Source organism: Gadus chalcogrammus, chromosome 1 (assembly GCF_026213295.1).
Source record: "Gadus chalcogrammus isolate NIFS_2021 chromosome 1, NIFS_Gcha_1.0, whole genome shotgun sequence".
Lineage (NCBI taxonomy): Eukaryota > Metazoa > Chordata > Actinopteri > Gadiformes > Gadidae > Gadus > Gadus chalcogrammus.
Genome location: NC_079412.1, coordinates 12,111,297 through 12,137,043, shown reverse-complemented (window position 1 = coordinate 12,137,043; position 25,747 = coordinate 12,111,297). Strand labels below are relative to the sequence as shown.

Sequence of the window (25,747 nt, the reverse complement as noted above, 5' to 3'; positions counted from 1 at the left end):
CGTGCAAGTACGGCCCCCTCCCTCCCCCCTCCCGGTCGCTTCCACACTCACATACCTTTACCCACCCACCTTGCAGCACACACACCTGTTCCCTCCCCCTCCCCGAGCTTGGGACCTCTCCTCCTCATTAGAGAGCAGGAGAACATTTGTTAACTGGCGTATGAAGCTGTCAGCAGGCTGCCTAAATGCTCCCTCAGGACTCCACACAAACTGCTTAATTTTCCCCCAGCCCTATTTCTGGTTGACCTGAGACTTTCTGACTTCCTTTAATGTGTGAGTGTGTTGGGGGAGGGAGCAGCGGGTGTGTGAGGCAGGCACACACACAAGCACACACACACAAACGCACACATACCTGCATGATCGCGTTGACCTTTCCATGAGCCTGTAAAGATTTCAACCAGGTGTGCATCAGTAGGTGGCTAGTTTGTGTTATGTGTGTGTGTGTGTGTGTGTGTGTGTGTGTGTGTGTGTGTGTGTGTGTGTGTGTGTGTGTGTGTGTGTGTGCGCGCACGAGCGTGTGTGTGTGTGTGTATAGATGTCCATCCACTCTACATGACCCCTTCCATCCATGTCCACATGGTATTCCCTACATGGAATAGAACCCCTACAGTGTGTCCCACCTATGGACCCCCCCCCCCCCCCCAACACACACACACACACACATCTCTGGTCTCTCTGATGTATTAATAGGTCCCGCCCTGAACCCCCGCGTGTGCTAATTAGTCGGCCATAGTGCTCAGATCAAAAGCTCGCCTGCCATCCCTGGCCGTCCCCTAATTTAATTGCAATGTGCTTTGCTCATCAACGAGAAGCCCATCCTCTGCACCCCCCTCCACCCCCCTACCTACACACATCCACAAACTCACACTCCGGGACCCATCGTCTCACAGTGGACGGAGGGGAACGGATAATGAGCCCTCATCGATCGGGAACAGCCTCTGTGATCCGTCTCCCCCTGGTCACCCGGTAACGGTTGGGTGTGGACGTGTGGACGGACAGATAGAGAGTTGATGAGTGGTTCAGCTCTCTGGTTCAGTTGTTCAGAGGACAATGATGTTGGTGCTGCTTGGCGGGATTTGGGGCTGGAATGACTTGTTTGGTCAACACAAGCACGTGCACGTGCGTGCACATGCATACACACACACACACGCACATGCACGCACAAATGCGCACACACAAAAGAACAGGCTAGTTTATTGTTTGTTTTGATTCAACAGTGCTTCTTTATGTCCTCTTAATTTTTCTTTTTGGAGGTGACCTAAAGTTCAACTCGGGGCTGAAAGCAAGCAATTTGATTGGTCAGGTGGAGGTAATAGGCCAGACACATGAAAACAAAACGTCAGTGAGGGAGGGCCTAATGACTTGGTTGAGGAAAGCTCTGTGTTTGTGATGAATGGCCGTGGCCTCTCAGTTTGTCATGGTTACTTGTGTGAAATGGGTCAGGGGAGATAGGCAGGCAGTCAGTCAGTCTCGTCACACACACACACACACACACACACACACACACACACACACACACACACACACACACACACACACACACACACACACACACACACACACACACACACACACACACACACACACACACACACACACTTTAATGAGATCAGAAGGGAACATTGACCCTGAAACTGTCATGGCTGTTATGTGGGCAGACCCCATATTAGAGAGCACACACACACACACACACACACACACACACACACACACACACACACACACACACACACACACACACACACACACACACACACACACACACACACACACACACACACACAAACACACACACACACACACACCGTCCTTGCAAACAGTTCAAAGATCCTTCTGAATGGAGCTTTACATTTTTCTCAATAGAATATGAAGAGTGAGGTTTTCCTTTAGTCACAGTGAGTGGTTGGCTCACGGCCTATACCTGTCACCCCACTCCTTCCATCCTTACCCTCCGAGGCAGTGTGTGACGGGGGGTCCACGATGCCAGAGGGGAGGCGGTGATCTGTAACTGGTTGGAATTGTAGAATGAAGTGGAAGGCATTTGCGGCGGGCCTTTTGAACCGCCAACCCCGAGCCAGGTGGAGATTCATCTGACACCTATAACTTATTCCAATATCTGTGTGTGTGTGTGTGTGCGTATGTGTGCACCTATTAGTTCCCTATCAGGTTCTCCTTTGTTTAACTCCTCTTTTTGATGAGACAGCGCTTGTATCCAAATCAACACGCTGTCTTTGTGAAGGCATTTCAGAAAGAATGTGAAAAGTTTTCACTTCCGGAAGAGCATAGGGAGGCTAACCCGCTCCTTGTGCTAACCAAAGAGCCCCATCAGCTCGGGTAGACTTAACCCTTGGCAGCTTTCACACCATATAGATAAATAGATCAAGGCTTTTTCCCTGTCTTTCCTGATCTTCCACAAAGCCAACAGACTCCTCTATCAAAACGTCCTTTTGATTATTTATGAACTCAGGGATTTCTGCACATAGTCTATCCCTTGGATGTCTGTACCACCTCACTGTATGTATGCATGCATGCATGCATACACCCAAGCATGCACGCTCACACACACCACAGTCCCACACCCAATCACATTCACACTCATACTTACCCTCACACTCAAGCTCACACACACACACACACACACACACACACACACACACACACACACACACACACACACACACACACACACACACACACACACACACACACACACACACACACACACACACACACACACACACACACACACACACACACACACACACACACACACACACACACACACACATCCCAAAGAGGGTCAAAGGCTTGTTTTTTGTGTTTATTAATAAATCACAGCTGTCATTGGGCAGAATTACTACAGCTGGACTAAACAGCACGTGTGTGTTTGAGAGCATATTTTTGTGTGTGCTGGTGCGGTGTAGCTGTGCGTGTGTGTGTGTGTGTGTGTGTGTCTGCTTCAGCACATGTGTGTAAGCGTAGTCGTGTGTGTGATCAATGATAATGAACTGTATTTCCATGGTGCTGCCAGCCTGATGGAAGAGATGGGACAAAGGTTGTAAAGTGGATGGTCACTGCTCCTTTGTCTTTCTCTCCCTTTCTCTCTCTCCTTCTCTTCCTCTCTCCCTCCTTTTTCCTATTCATCTCCTCGCTGCGCCAGATTTTTTTCTTTTTATAGAGCCACCACGTACTGTGTTTCAAATCAGAGCGAGCGGGATACAACTTAAGTGTTTGTTGGTGTACTAATATGCTGGTGTGTAGTACAGAGCCAGAGAGCGTCCCTGTCAGTCTGCTGCTGATTCACACATTGGTTTGACTGCAGGTGGATGTGTAGAAACGTGCTGCTTATTACAGACAGATCCTGCATAATACAGAGTACTACTTTGACTTTTCGGTTGTATTGTAGTTATATATGTTGTATACATAGTATATACTGTGTATATATATATATATATATATATATATATAGTGTGCATATAGATTTATTTGTTGAAGGAATGAGACTTGCAGCTGAACGGATGAAGTTCAAAAGTGTTTGGGTCATTTTCCCCAGGAAAGGGGGATTGTTTTGTGGCTTGGATTCCTATTATCTGTCCTTTGAATCAGTGTGGCTCTTTTTTCTTCTTCCATGCTTACTAAATTGCATAAGACAGGCATAGAAACCAGGCCTAATCCCAGAGAGCAATAAGAGATAGACATTTAGCCATGACCCATCATAATTTGTTGTCCTTTTTACTTTATTTTATATTCATGAAAACAGTATGGGTGTATTCCTTGTCTTTCCTTTTCTCAGGTGAAATGCTGAGGAGGTCCTTAAAGTGTGGGAGACATAGCATAATGTGTTTTGGTGGATTGTGACGTTGGATTTATCCACGTCTTGGAGGTTTTTAGGTTTTAGGAAAATTCATAAGAAAGGGCTTAACCAAGACCGCTCTCAGTAAAAATATGCACACACACTCACTAACACGCACACGCACACACTAGACACTTATACACATAGACATACACACCAAAAGACAAATAATGACATGCAAATAAAGATACAGGCTCATTCAAGCACACAGATACACACTTAATCCTTGACTAAAAGTTATTTTAAGGACTCAAGGTCAACTCATAATAGTGTGTGTGTGTGTGTGTGTGTGTGTGTGTGTGTGTGTGTGTGTGTGTGTGTGTGTGTGTGTGTGTGTGTGTGTGTGTGTGTGTGTGTGTGTGTGTGTGTGCGTGCGTGTGCGTGTGCGTGTGCGTGTGTGCGTGTGCGTGTGCGTGAGTGTGTGTGTGTGTGTGTTGGTGTGGGTCAGTGATGTGTGGGCAGTATGTGTCTCTTCGCTATGCTCTGTTGATTCTCTATTAAGTGTTGTGTTGTCACTTGGACCCCCCCCCCCCCCCATCCCTCCTGGTGTGTTAGGCTCTGATTGTACTCAGGAGACCTGGGGAGGGCTTGGTGATTGCCCTGAACATCAACACTCATCAACAGTCAAGTAAAGGGCTCAGAAACTGGTCAGAACCTGTGTATGGGGACATGTTTGTATGGGTCATTGTTGAGATGCATGACAAGGTCCGTCTTAATGTTAATCAGAATATTAAATTCCCTCTCGGAGCTCCTCTTCTCATGTGGTCAGTGGGACATCACCTCCTCTGCTAGCCAGATGCACGCTGGCTATGCATAAAGAGTTGCCAAGCGATGCTTGAACACAGTAATGAATCACTTATCACCCAGAACCTTTTGGATCCTCCCTCAGTTGCATTTCGTTCTGTAACAGAACAAAGCGCTGTGTTATCCATCTTTTCACTTTGTATTTTATTTTCCCCTCTTTGTTCCCCACTTCCCCTCGCTTCATTGTCAAGCACCTTTGAATTGGGATTGAATTATTGATTAGCTTCTGATTTATCCGTGTGGGCTGACAGCACCAAAAGGCTGGTGTTGGAGGGAGGTAGAGAGAGAGAGATGGAGAGAGGGAAGGGATAGATAAGGGGGATGGGATGGGTTGGTGAGACCTCTTGCTCTGGGCCAATTATAAGCCTGACCCCAGAGACTTTCCATCTCTATGTTTAGTTTCCCCCTTCCTCCTGTTTCTGCATCTATTATTCTCTCAACTTTTCAGATTCTCTCTCTATCTTTTCTACTCCTCTCTCTCTTACACACACACATGCACGCACGCACGCACGCACACACACACACACACACACACACACACACACACACACACACACACACACACACACACACACACACACACACACACACACACACACACACACACACACACACACACACACACACACACACACACACACACACACACACACACACACAGACTCTATTCGGCCATTTTTATCTCTTTATATAGATATCTCTTTCTTTATCTATGCAATGGGTTATTGTGAACAATCTCAATGTAAAAAACATTCTACCTATCAAAATGAGACTTTGGGATTTGTGCTGAAATACATAGACGGAGAGAAAAATCTGATGAGAATGGAAATATGCATTCTGTGGAACAGATCCACAAGCCAACCTGGGATGTGTGACTCACAAACGCAGACCCAACAATTGGTCTCGGCTCTCGGGTCTTTCTGTAGGCACCTTCTCACGTATAGCCTGCAGGGAATATGTGTTGAATATCTGACTACATTTGCTAACCAAATTAAGGCCATGCTTTCATAGTTAAATTTAATAAAGAAACTATATAGTAATTGTGTAGTTAATATTTTCAGAATTTCATATTGTTGTTTTATGGTCAACTTCCAGAGCAGACATACAGGTGAGTGAAAGATCAAATCCAATCCTTAGTTTTCCAACCTCCCTCGCCAATGGACAAAAGCTATCAGAAGACGAAGCACAAGCCGCTGGTCACACACACATGCAGTGTGTGTACTTTAGTCCATGCTGATGTGTGTGTTCTTTAACAAACACTATTCCCCTCTCTTTGTCCCTGGTGGCCCTCTTTAACATCCCTTCACCTTTTTAATGTCTTCAATTTAACACTCCATTAATTACAAGGTTATACTGAAAGGCTTTTCAAATATGGTTGTGTAAATTTATTCAAACATGCACATGCATTCGGTGGTGTTGTTCCAATCTGTGCATCCATCCATGCATCTGTGTGTGTGTCCGTGTGTGTGTGTGTGTGTGTGTGTGTGTGTGTGTGTGTGTGTGTGTGTGTGTGTGTGTGTGCGTGCGTGCGTGCGTGTGTGTGTGTGTGTGTGTGTGTGTGTGCAAGTGTGTGTGTCCACATCAGCGATGCAGCGATATTCCGCCATAATGGAGATAAAACTAGACCTATTTGCGAGCCCATTCCTCTCTTTCCATGTCAACAGTTTTGGCGACAGCCATTTGTTACGACACAACGTCGACCAAATTGCTTTGGGAGGAGCCCACCGCCGCGGTGACTATCTTGACAGATCACTCGCTGAGATGAATGCAGAGCATATTCATCGCTCTCCAATCCTCAAGCCCCCACCCCCCTCCCCCTGCTTCTCTTTGTAGCGTACGCGCCGCCAAATGGCCTTGTCACTCTTCACAGCAGACGGCTCATCAAGGCACGGGGGCATGGTAGCGTAGCGCATAGCTTCCTGGAACAACGGTACAGATGGAGAGAAGGGGAGAGGCAGGGATGATGAGATGGAATCATTTTTATTATTATTATGATTATGGAAAAAGCATCACTAGCGGAAGGAAATGATGCCGAGGAGAAAAGGGAAGGTGCGTGTTCCCGCTCAGAGCTGTTTACTGTTCTCACCGGCTGTAGGGATCTGATGGGGAGCATTTCCTTGCATTGCAACAGCTGGATTTCCATTCCTGTTAATTGGGAGGCAAAAAACCTGCACTGTTGTGTTGGGGCTGGGACACGGGGACAGGCGGAGAAAAGAGGGCGAGGAGATGCACAGAAGGAACCTGAGAGCCTCGTTTGACTGGCACTTTATATTTTATATATTTCTTTCTCCAAGCCGTTTCATCCCTCGTTTTTTATTTATTTATCTGTCTCTTATCTTTCCATCTCTGTGCCATTTTAGTTCTGTCAGCAGCTTTTAGGAATCAAAGGAGTATATATTTGCTGTTGGGAGCGTGTATGTATGTGTATGAGCATGTGTTTGATTGTGTGTGTATGTGTGTGTGTGTGTGTGTGTGTGTTGTTGTGTCTGTGTGTGGGGGGGAGGGGATGTCGTGTCTAAGTGACAGCAGCCCTACGGTAGGTACGGGAACGGCACCAGCGAGACGCAGCCTCAGAAGTGGCGTTAATCCCGTGCGTCGGCCCTGAAATGTTTTCCATTTTATCTGACTTGCCACATTTCTCCGCAACGGAATAGTTTCAGGCGGATGCATTTAGACTACACAACAGAAAAAAAGAGTCTCTAATGATCCCAACTTCTTGCAGATAAAGCCCAAACTGTTGCCAGTTATAAGTGGGATAAACAAAAAACAGCGCTAGGATGAGTGGCAATGGGAGGAAGGAGTGCTGCAGAGAGTGATTAGGGCCACGCCCGTTCAGGAGGAAGGGAGTGCCATGGGAAACATGCTGCTATGGTCAGGCATGGCTGGTTGGTTTAATATGACCCACAGAAGGCCCATTGACCAATTACCAACACTTGTACTACCCAAACGGCCTCATCATATCATCTTGGAACGTCTGGGAAAAACAGCAACAATGACACAGAGCAGATTATGAGATATGTTACGATAAGGTATAATGACCCATTCAGACTATTTATAAATATTTACAAATGTTGTCTGCAATAGGTTGCATCCTCCATACTCAGCTACTCTGGGTGTATCTTATGAATACAAAAGATATGCATGTTAATAGGTCTAGTAACTCCATTGCTCTGCATCAAACTAATCATATTTGTCCTAATCCAATTATCTATACAATTACAATGAAGATCCAACACGTATCATAAACCTACCATTGTACAGGTGGGTATTTACATGTTTTAACACTTTGATCAGATCAGACTCAATACTTTTGGTGTGAGGGGGTCCATTATAAAGGGGTGAGGATCATCCTAAATCAGCTCCTAGCGACAGTTAATCTGAATCAAAAGTGGAATGAGAACGACGTCTGCTCAGTGCAGAACCTGTAAACAGATGCTCGGTGCCAACTCGTTTTAGACCTGATTTATTTCCTCCACATCCTTCTTTGTCTCTCTCAGGAAAGCTGGTATTTACTGCCTTATTCATTGTCCCACTGCCGCCACTGCCGTAGAAGTAGTAGATCCAGATTTACACTCTTCCAGGAAGGGACATAATAATGAAAGCGCCCCACTGAGAGCTATTATCATGGTCTAAAGATGGACAGAGAAATAAAGGAGGTGATCCGAGAAAGGTGAAAGTCATTGATCAAGTCATAAAGAAAGAGGAGGAGGAGGAGGAGGAGGATGATGAAGGTGATGATGACGATGAAGATGATGATGATGATGATGATGATGATGATGATGATGATGATGATGATGATGATGATGATGATGGGATAAAGGAGCATTGGAGAGAAGGAGAGACAAAGAGGACCTGTACCCAACAGTTTGTTACACATATTGAATATAATGTATTGAACTGTTTGACTATTAGAACAGTTCAAAGTTTGGTTTCATAAATGGCCACACAGTATAACCGCATGCACTCAACTGATGAATGGAGTCACTGTAATATCCCGTTATTGCATTTTTGCATGTCCTTCTGGTGTTGTGCTTGGCTCTGCGAAGCGTACTTTATTTCCAGTGCTGAAAGTATTATAATTCTTCAGCCATCAGACATTGCTAATATAAGCTGCAAATATTTATGCACTAAAGATGACTACCCATAAGAGGTTTTGTCACAGTGAGCGTAATGGTGGCGTTTCTCATGGGCGCAACTACAGGCTGCTGAACGCATGCACTGTATTTCAACTATAGAGTCTGAAGAATAGCTTTTTAAACTGACCCTGTCTCTTAATCCCTGTCCTCACAGCCAACAAGCTAAGCATCTCCATGGGGTATCTATCCATCCCAAGCTCACCGTAGCTAATCAGACCCCGCCACACACACACACACACACACACACACACACACACACACACACACACACACACACACACACACACACACCACACACTAACACTAGCGTGTGCACACACACACACACACAGTCATGGCAATTCAGTGTCTGAGATTGACACCATTAGTTACAGAGGGAACAGCCAGGCGCTGGTGTCTAATGGCTTTTCCGAGGCAGGAGGTGAAAAATCGGATTGTGCAAAAAAGTTTTATCAAGCAGAAGTTTACTGCCTTCTCAGGAGGTGTTAAAGGGACTAGAGGAAAACGAGGCCGCCGCAGACGAGAGTGACAGACACCAAGAGCTTGTTGTTCACGCTCGCTCCAAGTTCCCACCCGCCTCTTCTTTGTTCACCAGACTAGACGTGTCTTCACGGAGTGTGTGCTTTAGAGGTCGCTCGGGAGGTACGATGCCATCAGAACAGCTAGTATATCTGCCTCTACAAGTCATTGATGAGGCTTGAATCATCAGAGTTTTAACTCGTTTTATTCTGAAGCATACTTTCCATTTCGACATGCTTCCATCTAATGACCCTCCGTTATACTGTTTGATATTTTCGAATTCATAAGCAATTCTAACATGTTTTGTATCGATACATGACATGGATGCATGATGTATCAATATGGTAAAATTCCCAATGATCCCCAAGCCCTGGATACAAGTCATTAGTACAAGTCATGGAAACAAGTCATTTCAAGAAGAGCCTTCCAGACACTTTTTTGTCTGCTGTGATTCAACCCTCACACCTGCCATCGTTTGACAGCCAAACCTCCCCGCCATGACTTGGCTGATGAGTCAGAGTGCAGTTCACCCACACTGAGAGTGAGTCATGGAGCCTATGGCTAGCAGCTGATGCAATGAGACAGGCTGACACTACACACACACGCACGCACACACACACACGTGCGCATGGTCACAGTCACACACACACCCACACACACATCTACACAGACACACACATGTGCATGCATGCACACACGCGCATTCTCAAAGTCGCACAGTCGCACTCACACAAATACACAGACACACCCAAACACACGCATAAACACATAGCCACAGGGAGCGGGAAGCAGAAGGGAAGAGAGATTACTATTAAGATTGGGGGGGTGAGAGGTCATGAGTCACATCCTTTTCGTTCAGTAAGAACTTGATTCCCCCCCCCCCCCCCCCCAAAAAAAATAGTACCAACAGTGAATTTTAATTACCTAATTTTAAATGACAACATAAATGATGAATTCAGGTGCAGCTGTCAGAGTACAGATTGATGGGGAACGAGAGGTATATCCTATTTTGTATCTTATTTTACTTTTGTGCTTCGGTATTTCAAACATAAGTTTCGCATGCAAATGAAGCCCTTTGAATCTTGAATCTTGAATGAGCGAGAGAGTGCAAAAGGGTGAGTTCCCTTGCTTCCCGCCATCTTATGACTTTAGGGTATTTATTGTGGTAGGTTGGGTGCAGTAACTGTTTTTGGTTGAAGACACATGGCCATGCAGGCAGAAACAACAGTGACATCACCCTGAAACTCGCTATCTGCACCCAGGAGAAGCTTTTAGGAGCAGATATGTATTGGGCTCCTAGTTCCAGGAAAGGCTGTTGGTGTTTGGTTGATCCGATTCTGCCCCACTTCCGAATAAACCGCATGGGAAGGCGTGAAAGTGTGCGATGTGTCTTGTGTCCTGTATGTATCGTGCATGTGTGTCTATGAACATTAGTGTGTGTGTGTGTGTCCTTTCCATCCTTGATTGATTGCTGTCATCTGGATGGATTATTGGGTTACCACGGCCAGAGAATGTGAAAGGCCTGCTACACTATCTCAGAGTGTAGAAAGTGCATGCACACACACACACACACACACACACACACACACACACACACACACACACACACACACATTGGTCAATATCTGTTCTATGAAACATGTTCATACATTTTTGACCATGTGGGTAGTAAACATATGTGCAAAAAGAGTTTAAGTGCATGTAATAGGCCCTTATAGTGTGTGTGTGTTTGTGTGTGTGTGTGTGTGTGTGTGTGTGTGTGTGTGTGTGTGTGTGTGTGTGTGTGTGTGTGTGTGTGTGTGTGTGTGTCTGTCTGAGATCGAGAGAGCATTAAAACAAGGTGACAGCGACAGAGAGGGAATGGTTAGGGCTAGGTCTATACTTTGATGCACAATTACATAACTTTTACATCCTCCTTTTTTTTTCCTGTCAAGTCTAAAACACATATCCTGGCACCATTATCCATATAGGCGTCTAAGAGGAACATCCTCTGAAGTATCTCTCCTCTGGTCTTGGCCTAGGCTCTTAAATAAGAAGCAATTCTATCGTTTTTCCAGAAATGACACTTTTATTACTTCAATGGCTGACTGTATGGTGTCTTTGATCAGGGCCTTGGTTTGATGAACCATGACGCAATCTTCTGGCCTAGGCTGTTACACACACCAGATAGCTCTATCTCCACACTTCTCTAACCATACCCACCTACCTCTGAGCTGCTGTAGGCTAGGAGCGTTACTCATGTGAGATGATAAGGGTTTAAAGGGGTCTCTCTGCGTCTCCCATGTCACAACTACTCGTCGACTCCCTGATAACAATTCCATCCCATTAAGTAGAGCAGTCAATATAGTGCACCAACCGCCCACCAAATGCACATTTTTGTGTGTGTGTGTGTGTGTGTGTGTGTGTGTGTGTGTGTGTGTGTGTGTGCTTAGGTGTTTGTGTTTGTGTGTGTGTCTTTGTGTGTGCACTCTCTACGTCTATCATGGCAGCAGACGAGATTCCTCTTGCACTCATCAATCTTCACACGGATGGCTGCTGATGACATGTCTACAACCCGCAAACACACACACACACACACACACACACACACAGACACACACACACCTTGCCCCGGTGATGGAATTCTAATTAAATGGCGGGTACCCCTCCCCCGTCTCCTGTTCCCAAATGGTATGTTAATGAGGCTGATGCACACAGGGACCGGTAAGTCCATCAGATTTAAATTGAGTTTCTCCTTTCCTTTCCTCTTTCTACCATTGAATGGTTTTTTAAACGCTGTTTCTCATCATGTGAAAGCAAAGTGAAGCACTTAGAAGGTAGAGAAAAAGAGGATCTTTAAAGCATTGACATATTGCACGTAATGAATTGCCTCTCGTATCGTTGGTAAACATGGCAGAACTGGTACACAGGCAGTGTAGCGTCTATTGTGCACTTCTAACATTTTGGTTTTCTATTTGGCTTTCATATACTTTTTGTAGTGTATGTTTGTTTGTGAGTATGATTATATCTGTGTGTGTGTGTGTGTGTGTGTGTGTGTGTGTGTGTGTGTGTGTGTGTGTGTGTGTGTGTGTGTGTGTGTGTGTGTGTGTGTGTGTGTGTGTGTGTGTGTGTGTGTGTGTGTGTGTCTGCGTGCGTGCGTGCATGCATGCATGCGTGTGTGTGTCTGTGTGTGTGTGCGTGCGTGTGTGTGTTTGCATGCGTTTAATAAGTGCCCTGGCTCAGTTGTTTGCGATGGTCCTTGTCTCCAATAAAGTTCCCTGTACATTCCTCTTTCTGCAGGCCGGAAATTTGAAGCTTCTCTACAACTCAGTAGGGCATAAAATCCATGAATCTGTCGTTTTTTTGTTATATTAAAGCTCCAGGCATTCACAAGGCAGATTTGTAAACACTGCGGCTGTTACATACCCTACATATATCTAATGATTAAAAATGTAGCAAATTATTTTAAGGCAACTGCTGTATTAGAAACTGACAGATAGTAATACAAAATGTCATTTCCTGTTCGGCTTTGTGTGTGTGTGTGTGTGTTTGTGTTTGATTCGGCAACCTCCCAAGGTCTTTGGCAGCATATCGTGGTAGCACATGTATCTTACTTTGTATGAACATGACTATAATATACAAATAATATTTTCTCTCTTTGTCTCGCTCTCTCTCTGTCTCCCTCTGTCTCTGCCTCCCTCGCTCCCTCTCTCTCTGTCTCTCTGTGTGTCTCTCTCTCAGGTGCTGGCCCTGGAGAGGCAGGTGTTTGACTTCCTTGGCTACCAGTGGGCTCCCATCCTGGCCAACTTCTTCCACATCATCATGGTCATCCTGGGCCTGTTTGGCACCATCCAGTACCGCCCGCGCTACATCGTGGTGGTGAGTCCCACCATGTAGAAGCCAATCACCTAATCTCTAATCCTTACATATCGGGGCGGGGGGGGGTTCATGGCCGGGGGGGGGTTCACGGCCGGGGCACGGTCGCCCGAGGGGATAGACGTGGACTTTGTCAACCGGCGTTAGTCCTCTTCGGGTTGTAATGACTATCGACGCCTGGAGATCTTTAGCACCCCCACCCCCCTCGCCCCCCCTCCCCTGGCTAGTGCATTGTTTGCTGCCCCTAATGACCGCAATCCTGTGTTAATCAGGGCTGTCTAATGAGCATCGGGCGTATGCTGCGCCCGCACCCTTGACCAATGCAACGCCACGAGCCCACCTCCGCCCCCATCCCTTCACGCCAGGGATTTGTGAAAGGCTATAAGGAGGGGAGGAGTATGTGTATGTGTGTGTGTGTGTGTGGGGGGGGGGGGGGGGGGGGGTGGATTAGGAGCTGGTGGACTTTATACCCACAAATCCAGATCCTTAAAACAGAGCAGGTCGTTCTTCCCCGCGCGGCTCAGTGGGTGGACCACATGGGCTTTTAATTGCTGTTGTCAGGGGCATGCAGCCCTACAGGATGGGGGTCTTTTTTCGGGGGGCACCATTAGGGGAGCCATTAGCGGTTTGAATTGCAGCGTTTAAGAGGGGAACGGAGAAAAACAGACGGTAAGAAAGACAAAGAAAGAAAGACAGCCCGAGAGACAAAATTAGCGTAAGACAGATAGCCAGACGGACAAAAAGAAAGAAAGAAAGACAGACAGAAGGACAAAAATAACGACAGACAGATAGACAGATGGACAAAAAGGAAGAAAGAAAGACAGACGAATGGACAAAAAGAAAGAGAGACACACAAACACCCGTGAAATGTGAAGCATGTATATGAATTAAGAGCAGAACGGAGTGGGGAATAAGAAGGACACTGTATTCAGACCCTGGAGATAGACCAGAGGGGAGGGCTCGCTGTGTCATGTTTGGTCGGGAAGGAAAAGTCGCTGGCGAGGCCTGTTCAGGACCCAACATGCACGGGATGTGGTTAAAAGGCGTGGTGACGAATGCCCTTCACTCTCCCCTCACCGTTGACTCCTGCAGCATTCTGCTCGCTGGGAGAAGTTCACAATGGCCCACATTGAAAAACGTTCCTCTTGTCACTGCAACTTTTACATCTGTCAACGGCTGTTTTCCTGTGTGTACCACAGTACGTGTTACTATGTGTACTACTTTTCCAAAGTCTAGCCATGAACCCTGTTTGCCCCCAGCAGTTTAAAAATGTTCTCCCCCCGGGGGAAACGCTGGAATCCCAGAGCTCCATACTTGTCGTGACATTTGCCCCACCCCCACCGCTTTACAAATCTGTCTCTCTCTCTCTCTGTCTCTCTTTATTTTTCTATGTCTCTCTGTCTCTCTCACTCTCTCTCTGTCTCTCTGTCTCTCTGTCTCTCTCTATGTCTCTCTGTCTCTCTCACTCTCTCTCTGTCCCTCTGTCTCTCTCTCTCTGTCTCTCTCTCTCAGTACATCGTGTGGGCTGCTCTGTGGGTGGCCTGGAACGTCTTCATCATCTGCTTCTACCTTGACGTGGGAGGCCTGTCAAAGGTGAGGGTTATATGTTGTGTATTATTCATCTGGTCTCCATTGACCACCTGTCATATGGCGGTACGGTCGCACAGTGGCTCACTCTGAACTGAAACAAATTTGGGAATATATGATTTTGTTATGTCTGTTGACGAGAGCATGTCATCCACTTTTGTTTCGGGGTTGTGTCCGTCCATGAAAACACACAAATGTGCGCACACGCACACGCACACACACACACACACGCACGCACACACACACACACAAACACACACACACACACACACACACACGCACACACACACAAACACAAACACAGAAACACACACACACATTGACACACCAACACCATCCTAGGGTGTGGTACACACCGCTGTGTGGTATTAGTGGTACCCGCTAACACTGATTCTCTGTGTTTATGCATGGATTAGATATGGAGTTACGAGGACAATGGGATCAGCCTGGGTTGTGAATCCTCTCTTCCTCTCATTATCCACCTCCGTCCTCTACCTCCTCTGCCCCTTCCTCTGTACTCTCCCCTGCGCTCCCTCATGCTTTGATCTTTATTTGGCTGTATTCTTGGCTTTAATGTTTGTATGTATTACATTTTTCCCTTAAAGTTGCCCACCAGCACCTACAGTGTATTTCACAGTTTCTTGTTTGCCTCTCTTTTCAATCACATCTACTCTATTCTCTTTTATTTTCCCAATTTTTTTTTTTTGTACTCGCTCTCTCCTCCATGGCTTCTGTCTCTGGCTCCGTCTCTGGTTTTCTCTCGGTCGCTCTCAGTCACTCTCTCTGTCTCTCACCATCTCTCTTTCTATCTATCTATCCCTCTCTATCGTCTCTCTCTCTCTCTCTCTCTCTCTCTCTCTCTCTCTCTCTCTCTCTCTCTCTCTCTCTCTCTCTCTCTCTCTCTCCTCACCATCTCTCTCTCTATCATGCTTTCTCTGTCTCTCTCTCTCTCCATTTCTCTTTCTCTTTCTCTCTCTCTCTCTACCCAAATTCTCTCTCTCCCCCCCCTCCCTCTCTCTCTCCCTCTCCCCCTTTCTCTCCCCTCACTCTCTCGTCCCTCTCGTTGAGTGTGACACGATGCGTGTGTGCCGATCCTCTCTGCGTGATGAGAGCGATTCGGAGAGAGGAGAGGAGTTAATGTATTCATGGAGCCCCCCCCCCCCCCCACCACCGCCATCTTCTCACACATCCCACAGCAGTACACAGGGGCCGCAATTCCCAGCTACGTCTTTCCAAGACCCCCCCCCAGGGCTCTGGCGACGTCGTCGACGTGAGACGGACCCAGACGCTATCGGCCATGTCTGTCTCATCTGAATGCATACGGCTTTACCTGCCCTCCGAGTGTTCGCGCGTGTGTGAGTGTGTGTGTGTGTGCGTGTGTGTTGTGTTGCCGCATGGTTGCCGCTAGAATAATGAGGCTTGTAGGGGCCAGCTGCTGGGGGCCGGAGCCGGGCATTAACCTGACAGATGGAGGCAGGCTGGGCCCCTAGCCCTGCATATGGTGGCCAGGAGGAGGAGAGACAGCTAATGGAGTGCACGTGGGCACGTTATACACACACACACACACACACACACACACACACACGCCACACACACACACACACACACACACACGCACACACGCCACACACACACACACACACACACACACACACACACACACACACACACACACACACACACACACACACACACACACACACACACACACACATATACATATACAAACAGACAGACACACACAGACACACACACGCATGCACGTACCTGCACACACAGACGCACGCATACTCACAAGCACGCGCTCACACACACATACACACATATAGAGACACACAATCCCGAAACACAGCTTGATGAGAGCTTATCAGAAAACATAATCAATCACCACACAAGAACCTTCAGGTGTGTGTGTGTGTGTGTGTGTGTGTGTGTGTGTGTGTGTGTGTGTGTGTTTGTGTGTGTGTACATTCTTGATTTTGTATTGCTGCCTGTTGTTTACATGGATGGATGTTGGTGTGGGTGGGGGGGTGAGTGTGGGTGGGTTAGTGGGGGGTTGAGAGGGTCATTGGCCACATGCTCAGCCCCCATCTATTGAGCCACGGAGCAGCCCCCCCCCCCCCCCCCTCCTCCCCGTGCTAGAAGGACTAGTAGGCCCACCCCGGTGATTCACATCAGTCACTTTTAACCACCATCCCCGGGTCTCTCTGCCTCTTGTTTAACCTTCACACACAGAAGGAGGAGCCTGACTCCAATATTACATCTTTATTGTCTCCTAGTGTAGGATGTTTTGTTTAAGCACAGTAATCAACATAAAACAAGCTTGTGTACGTATAAACCATTGTCTAGAAAACAAGTGAACAGTTAAGGTTTCAGTTTACGTTGTAAACAACCCATGCCCAACATTGTTGTGACAATTTGGAAGTGAGTCCACAAACCTAGTAGGAGGTAAGGGGTCAAGGCGATGACAGAATGTCACACTCTCCCCCCCCCCCCCCCCCCCACACATCTCTGAGGAGAGTGTCGGTGAATCGTGTGTGGCGTGTCGACCTTTTGTGTTGCTGTACGGAGATATTGGGCTGGGTATTCAAGCCCCCCTGCTCCATGTCTCTACGGGGCTCATGGAGCCATTGATTGGTGCTTTGGGGCAGGGATAGTAATATTTTTGACAGCGTCTCCTCCTATCGACCGGAGGCATGGAGTCGTCGTTTCACTAGAGGTGGAGGTGGAGGAGAGGGAGGAGGAGGTGGGACAGAGATGCTTTCCCTGGCTTGCAGGCTCAATCAATGGAGTCTGTCAAGTCATTAGCCTTCAAAATCCTTCCCACTGACCTTCACGCACCCTTGTGTGTATGTGTGCGTGTGTGTGCGTGTGTGTGTGTGTGTGTGTGTGCGTGTGTGAGAGTGTTTGTCGAGAGAGAAGAATAATTAGAATGACCATGGCCTATTGTTTGTATGTGAATGGGAGTGGATGGGGGTGTGTGTGTGTGTGAGTGTGTGAACATGTGTGGTGTGAGCATGCGTTTGCGTGTTGCAGGGAGTCAGAGATGTGTCCTGTCAGACCAACGGTGGGCGTTAATAATGCATGTGCTGTCACTGCAAAGCAGATGAGGGTCTAGATTGCTCTATCAGTCATTTATTGACATATGAGTGCGGAGAATGCTGTGTGTGTGTGTGTGTGTGTGTGTGTGTGTGTGTGTGTGTGTGTGTGTGTGTATTTATATCAGGCCTATATCTCACTCTGATGCTGCCCGGTGTGTACAAAGTCCCTCTCATCTTGTGTTTGTAGTAATACTCTTTAGTACTATCAGGGTTCGTGTACATTGATGCCAATTTCCAATGAAGTCAGACTAAATATATCCGATGCATATCTCGCCGTGATGAATATTTTAGCGGGCGTATGCTCCTACCCGACGGCGTCCCCGGGAGAATGGCCTGTAAAGAAAACGGCTGAGCGATCATCAGCGATGCATCAGCGATGCATTCATCTAACATCAACGAAGGGTCTTTAAACGTAAATGTTCCCTAATGACCCTCTCTCTCTCTCTCTCTCTCTCTCTCTCTCTCTCTCTCTCTCTCTCTCTCTCTCCCCCCAAACTTCAGGAGAGCGACCTGCTAACGTTCAACATCTCGGCCCACCGCTCGTGGTGGGGGGAGCACGGACCGGGCTGCGTGCGGAGCGAGACACAGCACGTGGCCGGGGTGCAGACGGCGGCCGACGGCCACTCCTACGTCACCGTCATGGGCTGCCTGGCAGAGTACCAGTACATCGAGGTGGCCCACGGCGGCCTGCAGATCCTCAGCGCCGTGAGTTAGCCGCAGGATGCACACACACATGGACGAGCACAGCGTACGCACACACATCCAGTGTGCTCCCACACGCGCACGTTCACACGCACGCAAACACACATGCACACACGCACACACTTGCACACGCACGCACATACACGCACGCCCAAATGCACACGAACGCACAGGTCAAACACACACACACACACACACAAACACACACGCTCGCTCTCTCTCTCTCTCGCATTCACTCACTCACTCACTTACTCACACACACACACACACACACACAAACACAGGTCATGTAATATTTAGTTATTCCGTTTATTGGACACTTTGATCCAAAGTGACTAACAGTGAAGTCAGATAGATCCTTGCTCTAGATGTCTACAGATTAGGCTGAGGCATCGGGGCTGCAACCCGTAACCTTCTGGCACGTGGTCGAACCCCTGGCCACCAAAACAAAAGATTTCAGATAAATGCGCACACGTTCAATCTGTTCAGGCTGAAGGTGAAGGGGAAAATGGCGTCTCCGATTTTTCAAGAAATAGAAATCCCCCTCCCCCTCCTCCCCTGTATGTTATGTCTGTGTGTATGTGTGTGTGTGTGTGTGTGTGTGTGTGTGTGTGTGTGTGTGTGTGTGTGTGTGTGTGTGTGTGTGTGTGTGTGTGTGTGTGTGTGTGTGTGTGTGTGTGTGTGTGTGTGTGTGTGTGTGTGTGTGTGTGTGTGTGTGTGTGTGTGTGACACACACCCTTATATCTATGCACACTTTCTCTCTTCTGTACCCGTCCCTTCATTCTCTCTCAGCTCGGCTGGGCCATAAGCTTGCCAGCTACTCACAGGTTGGTTGAACACTGAAATCGGTTGTTGAGGTGCACTTGATGCGCTTGAACACCCGCCCACACACACATTTACAGACACACACAGGCACCAACAAAAACACACGCGCGAACAGACACACCCACAGACGCACACTTTTCACGCCACACTTTGTATTTCCTCGCCCATTGTCATCCGAGAGTAAAACATAGTGCGAGACACTGAGATAGTGAAGTAAGAAGAGAGAAAAGGACAGAAACGCCTCATTGATACAACCAAAGCGTAAACACTCTTGCCACTTCGGGAGCAGATGAACGCAGCCAAGTGGCTAAACATTTTTCATATTACTCCTTCACTGCACCCATCCGCCCCCCCATTAGCCACTTCACATAACAAAAGAAATCCATGATGAGGTTTTTCTTTTGGCCACAGCCAGTATGGCTGCTGGCTCCGGTCCCCCTTAATGGTGAGTTCCATTCCCCCTGTGCCAGATGGTATGATCCCGGCAAGTATTCAGTGGCATCTCCATGGGAACGGGTCCCTGGAGGAAGATGAGGAGGAGAAGGAGGAGGAGGAGGAGGAGGAGGAGGAGGAGGGAAACTGTTACTAAAATCCCTGCAACACAGATGCTATCGGCTTCCCCTGGTCACAAATAACGAAACAAAGTAGAACTGTGTGCGGATCGATGGACAGATCTCCTACATAGCTGGAGAAGTCGGCCACTGCTCTCTCGGCGTTCTGTCCTGGGAGAAAGAGAGAGAGGGAGTAAAATATGGATGGACCTTTGGGGTTCTCAAGGTCAGGACACAGCCATTTAATATTAAGGCTGGTGCTCCGAGGACAATGTTTCATTAAGATGAAGAATGTGGAGCTGTGGGCCAGTAATGGAGGAATCACTGTCGTCCAGACGCTCCGATTCATCACCTGCTTTGCCCAAAGAAAAAATGCAGTTGGGCGACCTTGGGTTAATTTTCATTGCTGTGATTGGCTACTTTCAGACCGGCAAGACGTAGCCTCCGATGATTTTGGGAATGACCGAGAGGAAACTAGAGATGAATGTTCTGAATGTTCTTGTTTAGACTGTCCACTGTGTTCTCTACGTGGGGAACTAAAGCGAGTACACATGGTATTATTATGGGATTTGAGTTTAACCGCTGTGACCATCTGAACTAGGACTAGAATCAAACCTAATTTATCCAAAATGAATGTACCATATCCAATGTATGTTGTGGATACATTTATAAAGAAAAACTGAGCAATTTTATGAAAGATAACAAATAATAAATTGGTGTAATCAACGTTTTGATGGTTTGAATTAGGAAGAAATAGCTCCTCTTGCGGTAACGTAATTAAGATTTGGATAGACGGACAAAATATGAGTGAAAGAAAACAATAACAGAATAGTTAAACTCATACCTTCATACCTTGTTCATCTGTAACACTTACACAACGATATCCACACACCTGTGTGTCCGCTTGAGCGGAAAAATTAATCTTAATATTATCAACATGGCAATATGGCCAGGCACAATTCCCAAATCGTGGTAGCAGCAATCTTTTGATAAAGGTCAAATGTGTAAATGTATAACACCATTATAATCAAAGTGCTTTGGTGCTGCAGAGATGGCCTGGCCTATGAATGTTTTCTCCAGATAAGAAAACGTTTAGTTTGCTACAGACTCCAACAAATATCCCATCATGATAGTAATCGTTTTCTTATTTGTGCAAATGTAAATTGTGATGCAAAGATGCTCACTCCCACTAATAGTGAAACACAAACACACACATACACACTCTACGCACCCTACACACTCTCAATTTCGTGTGTAATATTGCTGCCTCGAGGTCATACTAAATGTCGACTTTTTGCTATTCCCTAGAACCATGAATTGGATGTAAAAGAACGTTCGTGATGGAAGACATTACGACATGCATCATTCCATAATTCCCATAATTTCCTCACATTTCCCTTTCATTGCTATCATAACCCCCCAGTGTAAAAGGTACAGATTAATGTCTCTTTCACTCTACTCTGGTTCTCTGCCTAACACGTTAGATTGCCAGCATTTTACACCAATCTACATCCAATCAGGGCTTGTTAAGGGCTGGGCGTGGGCTGCTGTGTGAGTATGTTTTATACTTTGGTATAAATAACTCTCTGGATGGCTGGGGAGGAGGGTGAACTACAATGGGCTGACTCCTAATTAGTGGCTTTATTGGGCCACCACAGCGCCCAGTAGAGCACTGTAGTGTGATTTCTCATTACTTGTTCTAGAACAGTTAATTCCTTCTGTGTGGGTGGTAATGTTGAAATTAAAACAGCACGCCTAAAATACTTGTTGAAACTCAGAAATATGACGGTCTCAACTTCATTGCATCCTGTTGTTTTCGCCCTGTTCCATCGAGTCAGTCATCCGCCAGGGCAACAAAAATACGTGGTAAAAGATGTTTTTTGGTGTTTTTTTGAACTGCGACCGCACAGGGAGTCAACAGAATATGCTCATCAGCATTCATATCTCAGCTGTGGGTCTGACAGAAAACAGTGGTTGTGTGACGACTACAGACTCGTAATCAACCGTTTTGTCTGCAGTTAATAATGTTACAGCCGAGTTGAGGCGGTGAAAATAAAATAGAAGAGGGACACAAAAGTAAGACTCACAAAAGGGCTTTAGACCTGTATATTCCAAGGACGGTGTGGATGTGTTTTGGAGTCTGTTGAACAGACAAGCAAGAGGGGTGAGGGTTATGTAAATACTTTGTGTCAGCACAGCGCTGGAACATCCTGAACACAGGCCTGCTCCCTGTTGGAAGGAGGTGCACGGCAAAGTACATTCTTCTCTTGAATACGACGCGTTGACTACTGTTATTTATGTATCGTATTATTCCTCCCCTTTCCATGAACGGTGATGAGGCGACCACATGAGGGTGTCGTGTGCGTACGGTAGAACCTTGGTTTCCTCCCCGCCCTATGCACACCCTACTGGGGGGGCTGCGTGTGCCGAACCCTGAACGATGAAGGCTCTACCTCCGTGGGCGTCTGCTTCTGTCTGAAGCCTCGTGTCGTCTGCGATGTTGACACACGGTTATTTGATGTGGCAAGCGCCCATCACCTCCATACCCTGCTGCAAGCAAGCGCCAGGCAGACTGTATAAATTAAACAGCCCCCCCCCCCCCCCCCCATCTCAACAAACCCATTCGCTCTAGAAAGCCAACACTCATCACCCAGACATACCTGTGTGTGGGTTATCGTGCGTGTGTGTGCGTATGTGTCTGTGTGTGTGTGTGTGTGTGTTTGTGTGTAATTGTGTGTGTGTGTGCGTGTGTGTGTGTATTTGTGTCTGTGTGTATTTGTGTGTGTTTGTGTGTGTGTGTGTTTATGTGTGTGTGCGTGTTTGTGTGTCTGTGTATTTGTTTGTGTGTGTGTCTGTGTATTGTGTGCGTGTGTGTTTGTGTGTGTGTGTGTGTGTGTGTGTGTGTGTAATTGTGTGTGTGTGTGTGTGTGTGTGTGTGTGCGTGTGTGTGTGTGTATTTGTGTGTGTGTGTGTTTGTGTGTGTTTGTGTGTGTGTGTGTGTTTGTGTGTGTGTGTGTGTGTGTGTGTGTGTGTGTGTGTGTGTGTGTGTGTGTGTGTGTGTGTGTGTGTGTGTGTGCGTGTGTGTTGTGTGTGTGTGTGTGTGTGTGTGTGTGTGTGTGTGTGTGTGTGCTGCTAGGGGTTATTACAGGGGGGGGGGGGATAACAGGTGGATATATGAGTCCCTGCAGCCCTTATCTCATCATATTTTGACTGCCATTAAACATGCAGCTGGCCGTAAACACATTCAAACCCAAGCCACGCACACACACACAGCCACAGACACACATGCATGCACACACGCACTAACGCACAAGGGGGGCCTAATTTTTCTGCAGGGAAACTCGTCTCATTGGTACGCAGAAAGTGTCAGATAATTAACCTGCCAAAGAAAGACCAACTCCTCTCTCGCTCTCGCTCGCATTCCCGCTCTCGCCTCTAAATACATCTTCACTGTTAGGAAACCTACGCGGTCCTATCATGAAACACAATCTATATTCTATATATTATGAATATATTGATCTATATCTATATCTAGATAAGGATATAGTTATATCTAGATATAGATCTATATATCTGTGTTATATCTGCAGCATTAGCCAATTCATTCACACACAGTGACACACACAAACTCATGAGTGGGGCCAATAGCCTGCAGTGAAAAGGCATCTCAGCTCAGCTGCAGTGGAGTGCTGGGTGGGTGTAGAAGGTGGAGGTGGTTCTGTTCTGGACTGACAGTTACATCGTAGACGGCTGACCCTTATTAGCCTATGCAAATATGACACACACACACACAGCAACCGGTCGGGTACTCACATACGTTCTCCCATTTTAGCCTACGAACTCATTCGCACACATACACACTAAACACACAAACCCTGAAACCAAACCCACGCACATTTTGAATTACACACCGATTTTGTACTACACCTCTATTCGAGGATCTTGAATCGTCTAATAGGAGCGTTTTGTAAAACTACCTGGGATGTATCAATGATAATGGATACAAAGTCCAAGTGGTTTTGTCCTTGATGCCTGACCCGTGTTCCTCAGCTTTTAGCTCTTCTGTCCTGAGAGGAGAGGAGAAGGGAGGACGGAAGGGGAGGAGGGGAGAGACGAGAGGAGAGGAAGGAAGGGGAGGAGAGGAGAGGGAGGAGGGTAAGGAGAGGAGAGGGGAGGGACGAGAGGATGGAGGGGGAAGTGGAAAGAGGAGAGGGGAGAGGAGGTTGGGTGAGGAGAGGGAATATAATTGGAGGGGAGGAGAGGAGAGGAGAGGGGCAGCGAGTGGAGAGAAATGGGAGACGGGAGAGAGTTGCGGAGGGAGGTGAGTGTGGGAGATGAGAGCGGTATCACACAGTGTCACCTTCTGTACCCCTGGCCACCCCGCTGTTTAATAAGGTCTTAGCGAACCAAGAAAGACATTCTGCAGATTAACGCAAATAGAGGAATAGGATGGGCCTCGGCACTGAGATGTGCTGATGTCAATGAGGAGGGCCGGGGCGGTCTGTGAGGCGTTACGCGCCGTGGACTGGCGGTGAAATGAGTTCAATGTGTCCGCACAGTGTGCTTCCACAGGCACTCGACTCCTGGCAGAGGGACTTTCTGAGCTCATATAACGGGAAAGAAATGGCCCAACGATTATCATTAACAAGTCGAACAGAATGAAAACGGAGGTCAAATGAAAGACATAAACGGCGTCGGCGTGTATTTGGCACAGCGGCAGCCAATCGCTTCAGTTTTTTAACTTGTACAGGAACTAAATGAGGATGTCGCTTGGCGAACGGCTCGTAAGTGACCTGGAAATGGAAACGCACAGGCTGCATTTTCGCTGACAAAAAAAGCAACGCCGGACTCATTGACATTAACATCAGTGTTGTTAGCTCGCTGTCAGCCACGTGGAAGGAAGCACTGACGGTGACAGAAAGCAGTGTGGATAATCAATGGTTTCCTATGGAGCGTTCAGCGTGTCACTGAAGGTGGAGCCATGACAACATCATCACCAGCGAGGTCTATTGAGCTCATCAACCTTTTATGGGGATCGGAGAGGAAAAACGATGACTGCTTACGATGATCAATGAAGGGGTCCTTGCACTGAGACATTTGGTCCCATTTCTCTCCGCACACAATACCATTGCACACACCCTCACACGCAGTCACAAGTTCCCAACATGGTGGACGTAGGTACAACATTAGCCCTGCTTAGACTGACCTAATCACATCTAATGTCCATGTGTTGTTGGCATTAAAGAAAACGTACTATACAGACATTGTATACAAAGTCTAGGTGTTTTGCGGTGGTTAATCATACGGGGCTACTCACAGCATGGCAATGGGAAAGCCGTATGAACGTATCTGTCATCACAAACGCTGGTGTTGAACTCCACTTGACTCCTGCTGAATTCCCTGCTGAAACCATCTCCTGCCAGGAAGCCTGCCTGAACACCTCTCTCTCTCTCTCTCTCTCTCTCTCTCTCTCTCTCTCTCTCTCTCTCTCTCTCTCTCTCTCTCTCTCTCTCTCTCTCTCTTTCTTTCTTTCTCTCTCTCCCTCTCTCTCTCTCTCTCTCTCATCTCCCTCTCTCTCTCTAGTGCGTTCATTGTTGCATGTGCACATGCTCACTTCATAAACTCCCAACACAATTTAGACCTATAAACCCCTGAGCCAAAACAGCAATCAGTACTCTCTATAAAAGAAAGACAACACCCATACACAACCACAAAGACATTAAAACACGCACAAAACAAATGATTCACATGCACACACTCACTCATTCAGTTGAAAAACAGGGAGCTCCCTGTTACTGCTTTGTGCATTGTGTT

General features: G+C 47.0%; 1 protein-coding gene across 1 annotated transcript in view; it reads left to right on the top strand.

The window, feature by feature from the left end:
• The window catches only part of nkain4 (sodium/potassium transporting ATPase interacting 4), a 39,281-nt gene that overhangs the window by 1,688 nt on the left and 11,846 nt on the right, over window positions 1-25,747 (top strand). Inside the window, exons 2-4 of the mRNA XM_056589840.1 lie at window positions 13,033-13,170; window positions 14,680-14,760; window positions 18,357-18,560. Of these exons, the coding sequence (XP_056445815.1) occupies window positions 13,033-13,170; window positions 14,680-14,760; window positions 18,357-18,560 (423 nt within the window). The remainder of the gene's footprint in view (window positions 1-13,032; window positions 13,171-14,679; window positions 14,761-18,356; window positions 18,561-25,747) is intronic.